At 39.4% G+C, this 12156-nt stretch overlaps 1 protein-coding gene across 2 annotated transcripts in view; it reads right to left on the bottom strand.

Annotated features, from left to right (window-relative positions):
- The window catches only part of MYO1E (myosin IE), a 98147-nt gene that overhangs the window by 61048 nt on the left and 24943 nt on the right, over nt 1–12156 (bottom strand). For both annotated transcript variants that reach the window (XR_011327055.1, XM_069798101.1), the window contains exon 2: nt 1416–1559. Coding sequence is in view for 1 of the 2 variants with exons in the window: in XM_069798101.1 (XP_069654202.1) it covers nt 1416–1559 (144 nt within the window). In the remaining variant the exon portion in view is untranslated. The remainder of the gene's footprint in view (nt 1–1415; nt 1560–12156) is intronic.

Here is a 12156-nt window from a genome sequence, read left to right as displayed (position 1 = left end):
GGCATACAAACAATTGAAAGATTCAAGAGATGATCTCCATTTTAGAATGAAAAGCCTTCGCAGAACTGCAAAAGGAGTCTTTTCTCCCTACACAAAGGAATTATAATGCTTTAGAAGAAGACTGATCCCTCATGCGACTGCAAGTCCCCCTGGAAAACATACTTATTCCTGCTTCAGTACAAAGACCATCTCCATGTTAATCTCACTTATTTTTATAAGAAAAAAAGCATAAAAACATTTCTTCAGCACAGAGCACTGAAGACTTTGTGATTATACTGCATGGAAGGTGCAGCATTCCACAGGGACAAAAGTCCTCGTGTTACTAACAGGAAAAGCTTGCCCCAGTACTATAGTTTGACAAATATTGTGCAACTTTATCATGTTTCTGTAAGGCAAATTTAATAATGCTGTGGTACTTAATTGAACAGAGGATCCAAACCCATGTGCACACACATAATAAAAACCTCTGCAGTTTAGGATAGAAATGTCAGCACAACTGCAACACCAATTTTCCTCTATCAGCTCTTGCTAACTTGAGCTGCTATTTAGCTCTTAACCATCTGAATATATGGAAACAGCCAGGAGATGTTATATTTCCTTCCCTTTCTGCTAAAAAAAGTTAAACTCTTCAAGGAAACCATTCTCCAGATACAATTAGCAAGTATGAAAACCTGGCTACAGCAGAAGAAATAGTATCACTTTCTAGTACATAATCATATTGACTAGGGTTTACCAAACTCATTATTGCAGCTCATGTTACATTGTGAAAGCTAAAAATGAAATTGTGACTATTCTTATCTCAAGGAATTCCTTTCATATGAAATTGAGGGGGGGGGGCGGGGGGAAGCAAACCTTTGGTGCCAAAATCTGTTTTTCTTGTTAGGTTATATGTTCAGGTATTTAAATCTTTCATGTTTTCATTAATCATAGAAAAAAAAAATTTAAAGTGCAAACACTGTAGATTTACAATCTTCACATATTCACCTGTTTCCACCAGCCCATGATTCACAGCATTAACAATTCCAGAGTAAGTTGTAAATGGGGTTATGTCACAGAAGAAATGCTATTTTGAAAGCATTAGAATTTGGGAGGTATGGAAGACAACATAGTATCAAGACACATAAACGCCTTAAACCTATTAATTCTTGCTCTTAGAAGTAGCATTACTGCAGTAGCTTCATGTGGATATATAAATATAGAGGACTACAGGCCTATCTTCGACAATGACAAGAACAATTCCAAATATCAAATCAGCTCAGTTTACAACGCATTTTGTGTAATCTCAGGTGAACTGTCACGTAAAATGTTCAGCATCTTCAAGTAATCTGCTTAAATAGAATACATACACGTAATTAATTTCATATTGGCTCAGCAAGTCCACAGGGCCCTGCTAAAAACAGCACTATAAAGGATACAAAAATATAATCATCCATGTATCGTTTCTTTAGGTTCTCCACTATGGAATCCTCTGTGATTTTGGAAAGAAGGACCATATCATCCACTCCACTGTGCTTGACATTGTGGCTCTGCCAGTGATACCTGTAATGTCCTTTGCTGCCCTGCAGGAAAGCACAATAAGCATCAAAAAGGTTACTACATTTCTCATTAGCATTAAATAACCGAAACCCATCTATTCAAATTCCAACCTCCAAAATATTTTTCTTTCATTGAATTCTATTCCTTGATCTATGCATTATATAAAAGCATACATAAATGATGTCAACCGACTTGCCTCTGAACTATTAAAGAATTGCACTGCCCTCAAAAATTAGAAGGTAATTTCATGGGGGTTTGTGCATGTCTACACACAGAAGGGATTTCAGATGGCAGACATTTCTAAATCTAGCGGAAAAAAAACAATTATCCCAACTGAGATGCGGTTATTGGAAGCTAAGGATGCAAAAATTACACTCCTACAGTGCAACTATTAGTAGTGAGAATAATTACTACCTGAACTATTGAACTGGGTACAGTGGATTCTCCATCCTTTACAGTCTTTTAAGTCAAACCTGCACATATGCTGTTACTCAAAAGGAAGCTGTGAGCCTGATGCAGTAAATATTCAGTGAAGTTCTGCAGATTATGTTATGCAGCTTGTCGGCTGCATATCTTAACAGTCCCTTTTGATCTGTTAGTCACCATGCTTAACTGACATCTAAATAGATATTCTCTCCCCACACTTAGAGACTACTATTTCAGGATGCTACTGAAAACTTGTGACATTTCAAGCTGTACCACTTGAAATCAAAATCTGTTTTTTTCCAGCTGATTTGAACAGTAGTTAGGTTCTATGGATACACCCACAAACAAATTTACACCCAGTCTAGATCAATGCTATTAATTCATCTATAAATCTGCTCTCCAAACCCAAACCTATTTTCTGTAGCCTGGCAGGTAATGCTAACGGAGTTCTGCCCTCTTGCCTTTTTACACTTTAATTTTTGTTTATGCAGTACTGAAATTAGCGATGCTGGAATTAACATATTTTACACTGAGAAGTTACAGAGTATGCTGTCAAGGAAGATGTGGCCAACAAAATGGCAACTCTGTGTATTCCCCTCATTTTTTAATACCGTAATTTCAAACAATGTGATTTAGCTACACTGCTCTCATGTATGTTATGGGATCAAGTCATATTCATCAGAATACAAGCAACTTATTATTAAAAAGTATTTTGCAGAATAAATTAATGCATAATTTTACAGATTAATTAAGAAAATTTAGGTACTCTTTGGCTGCACTCAAGTGTTTTGAAATGGGACATAAGCAATTTACAGAGGTGCAACTTTTGTGTGTACACACTTCTGCACTAGCAAATGACCTATGCAACTGTACAAACACAAAAGTGTGTCCGCTGAATTGTTTCCTCATGTAAATAGTGAAGCACTTGTACCACCACCAGGCGTAGGAGTGGGAACTACAAATGGAGTCAGTGGAACACAAGGCTCTTATTTTAAGCTAGGTTGGCTGAAAGTGTTCATTAAACTAAGTCTCAGAGTATGTTTTCCCACAAACCTCACTGCATCTGTTAGGGGGAAAACCCAACAAAAACTAACAGAGACACAGTATTAATGCATAATGTCTATTACAAATGGAGTCAGGCCTATAGATTAGCTTCATCTCAACCTGACTGACATAAAAACCAAGGATCAACTAGATTTTTACCTCAAGTTAAACTAACTTGCACTAAATCCAGACCTGTTTTACTACTGCAGACAGCACAGAACTTGTAGGCTTTATGTGTGTTTTCTATTAAGTCTCCATCTATTGCTATCACTGATGCAGCTGTCACTGCTAACAATACTAAAGACTGGTTGCAAACTTGAATTAGAAGAATGCTTTTAAATATAGTACAGCAGAGGTAAATACATCTGAAAACACACAAACAGCAATTTTCTTGAACATGAACAATGTTACATGAGCTTCAATAAAATAATAATCTTAAACTAGCCTAGTTTGCAGGAACTTTGTTAATTTTATATTTGTAAAATGGAAGCAGTGATCTGGAAGCACTGAGAAAATGAAGGAACCAATTAATTTTTGGAAATTGTTATAAAACATGTGACTAAAAAAATCAGTTGAAGGTTGGGCTATTGGAGAAAACAGAAGTCCAACAGAGAAGCGTAATTTTCTTCAGGGTACTCATCAGCTATTTGTGATATTACACTTGGAAAAAGGAACTGGCAGGATGGACAAAAAGGTATGGTATCAAAATAAATACAGATAATTACATTCTTCACAAAGCTATACAGAATGCGGTTTAGTATCAGATAACAGAGTAAGCTACAGAAAATGTGTAAGAAATGAGAATGGGAAAACAATCAAGCTTCCCATTGGAAGCTATGGCATCAAACCCAGTAAATTCAATGAGAAGAGGACAAAGCTCACAAAGCCATGGGATATATGGAAAATGTGCACAGTTAGCGAAACAGCAGGCTTTATAAAAGTCAGTTACTGTTGACTGTGATTAAGCCACACACACTACTAGGCCAAAGGGTTCTTTCCCAAAAGCAACGCAAACCGGCACAAGGAAGAGAAGCAGTGCCAGGAAGGCTCAGCTTGCCCTGACAGCAGCTCTCCCCAGCGCTTACACACTGCTTTAACATTGCAGCTGTAATCAGATCTGAGTACTACAGTATCACATACAATCAAATGGAAAAGGATGCAGACAGACTGAATAAAAAGGCAGCAGCCTAAATATCCAAGAAAGCAATAGCATGGAAGACAGCTGAAAGTGGTAGCACTAAGTTGTTCACAGTAATAGGGTATCACATTATAGATGGCAATTTCTATCAGTAGTTTGGAACTACTTTTTTTTCCCTTAAAGCATGGCCTTACATGCAAATATACAGAGAAGCAGCAAATCATCACCAGATTATTGTCAGACTTCTCCCTAGGATCTAGAAATAAGCCCAAGCTTTAGTAGCGCCTAACTGCATCCGTGGTTAAGTTTTGCTCTCACTCTCCCTTCTCCAGGAACCTAACACCAGATGGATAGGCATGTGCAGTGGCTAACACCTCTTTGGTCTGGGCAACAAAACAGGGAGCGCTGTTTCTACAGGACACCACCTACCCCCAAGTTCTTGCCCTTCCAAGCCTGAGTGATGACTACAGAGTCTAACCTGAATTTATCAACTTCAGTCACTCCCAACTGGTACCATAACCATGTCCAGCTAACAGTTAACTGGTTTTTATACAGTTTTGAAATAAAATAAAAAATCTTCCTGCCACAAATCATCTGAAAAAATTACATCCACATCATAGCAATTGCAAAAGCAACTCTTCATATTTCTCCAGGCTGCTTATTTCCTAAAGGACAAAGATATATACTTAAAAATTACAATGCTTTTCAGTTGCTCACATCACAAACACTAATGATTTGTTCTTACTGCATATTTCTTGAGAATTTAACCTTTATTTTAGCTAGAGCTTTCTACCATCCACATAAAAATGCAGTACGCTAATCTGGAGACAATTTACACCTGAGCTAGTTACTTGGTGTCCACCTTAACTTGAACCTGCTTTGCAGGGAGGACTCGGACTAATTCACTCAGCTGCTAATTCTCCTCTGTTGCGCTTCACACAACGCACTTTCCCCTCCATCCCTCTCCACCTGCTCCAGGGACAGGTCAGGTCTCCTGCGACTGGCCAGGAACTTCAGAGCCAGCAGAACAAGGGCCGGTAGAGATGCCCCACACCCCCATGTCAGCGCTACCAACAGCGAGGACTCAGTAACTCGAGGAACAGAGCTCCCTTGTGGCGTGGTCAGATCTGGGCGAACAGAATAGAGAGGCTCAGAGCTTGCGGTCCATCCCTGGGGCTAGCCATGCAGTTGCAATGTCAGCAAATAGCAGCTTGGCTTCTCTTAGGTTTTCTCAGTGAAAGATGTGATCTAACTGTACAATAAATAAGCAAATGAAAGTCTTTGTGTCAGCACTAACAATGCCTAAGCAGCTGAAAAAAGACGAGCTTGGCAGATTAGGAAAAATAAAAAAAAAAAAACAAAACCAAAACATCAACAGCCTGCTAAAAGCCACAGAAGTGGAAACACAAGTGTTGAACAACCTGGCTGCCAGGCCTCCCTCAGGCTGTCTCTGAGCTTCAAACCCAGTACCTGACGTTACACAGGGAATGGAGGCTGGGCTGGCGAAGCTGGAATTAAAGGCGTGTACTGCATTGCTGTCAGCTGTTATTATTCATTTGGTTGCTGTTTTAGGCTCAAAATCAGATCTACTTTGCACTGACAAGAATAATATTTATGAGTCACAAGATGACCCTGTGAGCTAGGAGCCTACTGTTTCTGAGCCATACTGCTTCAGGAGCACATACACAGTTACCACCTGGCTAGAGACTAGGCAGCACCGTCCCCTCCACCTCAACAACTTCATTTCATCTTCAGCATCAAAACAATCAAGACTCTGAAGAACCTAAAATTTAATTCTACTCTCACTTTGTACATCTCCCTTAACACCCACTTGTTAACAGACTAATACAATTGCTACATTAATACCGAGAGAGGGGATGTAAAATACATTCTATGTACTGTCTATACTTTCTGTACTACATTTGGTATGATATGGTTAAAGCATATTATTGTTTTGTTTGGAATGAATAATAAATATTGATGAGACATTTCTTTACAGAACTTTTTTTTTTCTGCCCTCCACCTTGTGTTACAATAGCAACTGCTGGTTTCTTATTTTTGCCTTTATTATTGTTTGGATATTTTTACATTATCCTAAGCAACATGTATTTGATGTGGCTATAAAAAGATTGAGTCATGCTGTGTCACAACAGGGTTTTCTTTTAACTGAAAAAAAAAAGCAAATATTTTTTGTATTTCAAGCTGTTTAAAAATAGCACATCTAAAAATAAAGCACTAAAAACAAGGGATCAGAACAGACTGTATATTCTGCCCCTGAGAAAGAGCCTTGCTCCTCTCTCTCCATCAGAACTCTGTCTAAACTACAACCACCTACATGCCATAAATAATCATTCTTAGTTCCCACAAAGGGAAAAATTGCCACCCTGAATCTCTGACAGCTTTTTTCAGGAGCAAACATCAATCCTCCATCACAGGGCAGAAGGGATTCTCAGCCTCCACAAGGGAGTGTCGAATGATGACAAACACAAGTTTTCCTTCCCCTTTCCAGCTATGACAGAGTACTATTGCATAAAATCCTTGTAGTTTTGGAGGCATGTATCCATCTACTCAGATTAGTATTACGAATGCAATACTAAATGATACACAGCCATCATCTCAACCAAAGATGTCACAAAAATGAAAAAGCTGCACACCATTTACTCTACACCTGACATCAATGCTTCTACCAATGGAGGCATATCACTAGTCTCATATATGCATAATTTGTACCAGTTTTTCCATCTAACAAGAAACGAAGAAAAAAAAAACCCACAACTTTTTGCAATGATGTCATCCATCAAAATAGCAAACTTTTATAACCCACTTACAGGAATCTTTCACATATTTCTATAAAGTGGAAGAGTCTGCTGTTCTCAGTAGAGAACACTGCAGAAATACTTCATGTGAATTTTGGTCCTCAGCTGGGATAATCAAAACTGAGAAGCCATAGTAGACTAAAGTGCTCCAAAATAGCTCTTGTATATCTAATGTTGGAAAAAACAGAGCTATTGGCTGTAATGATGTGAGCATATTTCAGAAAGGAAATTAAAGGAAGACAGCAGAAGCAGCTAGATGGACAAAGATAAAAGGCAAATTATTTAAATTTAACATGAGGGAAATATTAAGGGAGACAAAAAGCAGTACTTTAAGATTTGAGGAAATAGCAAAGCAAAAATATTTACTGTCTAGCAGCAGGACAGACACTTTATACAGAGAACAAGAAATACCAAAAATGTATGAAGGAATGGAAACTACTACCAGGTTAATATCCAAAAAACCACAGCTAGGGAAATAAAACACCGAGAAAAAGATTTCTGGGAGGAAAAGTCAGTTCTCACTGTTTGCTCTTCAGACAGGGGTTGGTTCAGCACAGCGTGACTAGAAGGACTGACTCTAGAGCTGGTTACAGGCCGTGGGAGATCCCAGTTGCCCAAACACTTGCTCCCATCAGCTCCTGCGTGGGTCCTGCCCACCCCAGCAGGGCCTGGCCCCGGAGCAGCTCACCACCATCACCTCCTGCTCTGGGCTCTGGAGCCAGGCAGCAGCCGTGGCTCTGCCTCCCTGCAGCCAACGCCAGCACAGCTGGGGCGGAGAGGACAAGACAGAAACTAGAGTCTGCTTACCTGAATAGCAAATGCATGCTTGTAACACAATACAAATTATGGGAATGTGAGATGTCTACGGGGTTTACAAATTATGCTCATTTTCAGGAGTCAGGAAAGTCATCAGCGTTCTTGTAAGATAAATAACAGAACATTACCAAAATAAAAGTTACTTCAGTGTTTGACCATGAGGATCATCTACGGCATCAGTATTAATTTTCACTAATGTTTTTTTAAGGTTCTTTTTGAAAAGGCACAGCTACTCGACAGAACAAAGGAAGGATGGGAATGAGCTTAAGAGCAGATCATGCTAACGTGCCTAAGTTTTTGACACAACTTACGGAGACAGTGGGCAGATACCAGAAAGTAGTTAATGAACTGTAAATTCATGTTTCTTACCCCACAGCTTTTTGGGTGGCTGTGGCCTAATGTTCCAAGAAATAATCTCAAGAAAATGCAATACTGTTAACTACTTAATATGGTTGACTTCATCTTAGACATTAACTGCCTTACTTGACTTATTGAGCAGTCTCCAGAGCTGTTCTAAGTTTGACTTGTTCCTCATGGCCTAAGTAGCAAAATTCTCTGTTACTGTGGTGGATTAAGGATATGCCTTGCAATAGCAACATTTAGTCGATGAGCATACACACACCCCATTCCAATCATTTCACTGAGTAGCATCCATGCACACTAACTCTTGATCTGTAAATTGTATATGCAGTTTGCATCTGTATATACTTATTGTGCAAGTTAAGGAAATGCAAGAGAACAATTGCAACAAACAAGTTTCACCTTGGCTGTATCAGTCATTAATGTATAACAAAGCTTTTAGATCTGCCAGTCTTCTCCATTAAAACCAGGTTTCAAAGGGGTTTTGTGCAATCATACGTCTTACACGTAATACTACAAAATACTGTACGTTCTAACCCAAACTTGCTATCACAGTCCCATAGAGTATTAAAATTCATTCTGGCACCTGTACAATATAGGTGCATATATGTGTATGTGAACTTTTTGTTCCCTCCTTCACTGTCATTACAAAAAAGGATGGGTGCTGGTTCCTCCTTGAGATATCTCCCTGGAAAAGCCACACTCTTGAGATTATTTGCATGCCACCTCCCCCCAAATGCTACATAGCAACTGAGATCTCAGAGGCCAAAGATCACAAGATTTTCCGCACCTGCAATGCCCCCAAAGTCTCCTCCACCTCTTCGGGAACAAGAACATTATATTTTTGTCTTTTCATTTTGGTTTGGTTTTGTTTGGTTGGTTTTTTCCAACAACAGAAAACAATTTGCCTATGATTAATATATTCTGAGTCTTTCTCTGTGTGTCACATTAACAAAAAATATTATTATGGTCTTTAATTGAAATATGTAGTTTGAAAACTCAAACAGTAAATTCAGACAAAATGCCACTCCCTCTCCTATAGCCTCAGACTGAAAATATTTTTCCCTGATCATCCTGGAACTAAACAAGAAACTGAAGTCAACGGGGAGCTTACCATCTGGTTTCCAGAAAGAGGAATCTCAGAACAGCATGACTCAGAAGCTCTGCGCATCGACCAGTGTCTCACATACGCACTGCTAGAAGACAGCATTTTGATGCTGTGTGGTGCACGCAACATTGGTGCCAGCTGAAGTTTCTGGAGAAAGTGAAACCAGTGGCATACTATAACAATGCCATCCCAGCCACGTCCTTTTCTAGCTGATCTCAGTGCTGACTTCCCTGCCCTGTCTCCCAGCTTTTGGAATTTCAGGCTTTAGCACCGAACCATGTTCATAGGCCACAATCACCCCAGTGAATTCCTTTCTGCTCAGTCACTGCCCTCTTTGTATGGCTGCACATGAACAGCAGCTGGAAGTCGCTCTTCCTTTCCCCTCTTCTACTGACCTTTTTGTTTCATGGTAAAATGAAGGTATTTTTTTTCCCCTCATCAGACTGATACTACTAAGACATTAACCTGAGAATTCAAGGCCAAAGTCTGTCCCCAGCAGTACCCCTCAGTTGATGACACCGTGACAGAGGGTTTTATTGGAAAACAACCTCTTTGCAGTCTGACTGCTCTTGGAGCCTCCAATTACCCTTTCACAGTGACAATTCAAGGTTGGCTGTTCCCGTCAGCAGAATAAGGGCACATTGATTCTGCAGCTCACCAAGTTAGCTGGTGAAATCAGTTTGATGACTGCTTATCTCAGACTCCCCATGTATTGCCTTCCTGTATCATACCACTCTATTTTCCACAGAGATACAGAGGTCTTAATGAGAGGATGGCTACAGCATCTCTTGAGATCTAATCACCTGGCATACAAGTGTGCATTTAGTAGCACCACGAGTAGATAACTGCCATCACTCACTCCTTGGGGCACCTGAGGAAGATCTGCCTTTGTTGTTTTGCTAACGCATACAAAATTGCTGCGGGGGGCGGGGGAGGAGCGCTCAGTAATCTTAAACTGAATTATATTTCTTTTGTTATCTACGCAAGAGGACCAAATGCTTGCTATTACGCTTTCTGGAAGACCTGGTCTCTAACTGGATTTTAATGCTACCTGTTCCTTCTGTCATGGTTTCCCTTTCTGTAGACACGCAGTCCTCTGACAAAAGATTACTGGATTCAGGTGTACTAGCAAATATCAAGAGAAGAAAAATAATTATTTTAACCTTATTTTTAGCTGCAGGTTTTGCTTCTTTTTATCCATGCAGAATAGAAAATGAAGAGGATGGCAATATTTCTGAATTAATTACTTAGTATTTAAATTGATAAGTCAACAAGACAACACTGAAGGATGAAAGGATAAATCAATACCTTTTTCTTAAGTATTAAAGACATAGAAATCATTATAGTATTTGTTGAATTTCCAGGGAGTAAAACTGCTCCTGTTAAAACACCATTTTGTTACTACTCCATTGTAACCAAAGAGTATCAGTTACAACAAATTCACTCTGTCTGCATCTACCCAATCAGTTTCCAATGACATCACTAGCACTTTGAAATGACTGAAAATCTCATTCCCAACAACTTTTACATAATCAGTTCAATGTTTTAATTATACGCAGGAAGATACTAGACTCTAAAAGAAAATACTTATAGCTTGTATTTTTAGTTATGCCACAATAAACCATGACTTATCTTTGAAAAGCATGCTCAACAGCAATGCCACAAGTAATCAGGAAGCATGACAAAAAAAGAGAGATGCCAAACTATGACAGTTTAGAATTTTCCCTTGAATTTAGTATAAAACTTTGTTAACTGTAACGTTATTCTCTTGCCATAAAACATTTACTTTTCAGCAACTAATTTTATTGAAATAACATTGCCAAAGGAAACTTTTACATAATAAAATGATAGTAAACATCTTAAATAGTGTATCCTACTGCATGGAAACGTTATTTGGATTAAGAACAACGCGTCTACCAGTAAGACTTTTGCTTTGATTGTTCATTAAGATCATAATATATCTCTACACATTTTAACACACTAGCTCTGTTAAACTTGGGTCATAACCTATTTTCCCAGACCGCTAAGGCTTTCAGGTTGGTTTGTTTGGGTTGTTTTCCCCTATTCTGCATCAGTACACACACACACACACGATAGCTCTATTTTTTCCATTAAAAATACTAAATCATTGAAAAAGCTTTATGAAATCAGAATAACCAAAACCTAGTGATTTGCCTTCAACCTGTAGCCTGCTACTTTTAGAAGAAGAAGAAGAAGAAGTAGCCGTCCGTTCCCTGGTTAATTAATAGCAAAGCAGTTCACGCAAAACCTCCTAAGCGGCCCGCGGGGACTACCAGCCCGAAGCCCCGGGGCCGCGGCCGCCGGGACCCCGCGGGAAGGCAGCGCCGCGCTGCCCGGCCGGACACCCCGCTCCGCCCGCAGCACAGGCTCTGTCGGCGTCTCAGCTCCTGCCGTTCGCTGTTCGCCTAGACTTTGCCGAAGTAACGGGCGGAGGGGGGGAGGTCTGCATGAGTAACAGTCCCAAACGTCACCAAATAACTATTTACGACAGCCTTTCGAACCCTGCAATGACCTTTACTGCTTTGCCCCAGATTGCTTTTCTCTCTCTTGTTTCTAAGACCGTGCCCAGTCTAAGTCCTAGAGAAGGATGAACTGTTACCACAGTATAGCAGCTTCAGCGTTTTACTTTTTTATCCTTATTATGCATTCTAAAATTTTACCTCAATATGCCTTTTTTATGGTTCTTAGGTATTGAGCTCTGATCTACAAACACCATTTTTTACTGCCTGCACAGTTCAGTAAAAAAAGCTCTTTAAAAACACAGTTTTAATACAGTGTACCAGCTCTCATACAGAGATGACAGAATAAATTTTTAAAAATGGTATTATTTTAGAAAGAGCAAAACTATCCTTCCCAAATATACGAAGAAGCTGAAAAAATCTCAATAAGTG

Source organism: Haliaeetus albicilla, chromosome 12, assembly GCF_947461875.1.
Source record: "Haliaeetus albicilla chromosome 12, bHalAlb1.1, whole genome shotgun sequence".
NCBI lineage: Eukaryota > Metazoa > Chordata > Aves > Accipitriformes > Accipitridae > Haliaeetus > Haliaeetus albicilla.
Note: the sequence above shows the minus strand (reverse complement) of the source record. Positions and strands in the feature narration are given on the sequence as shown.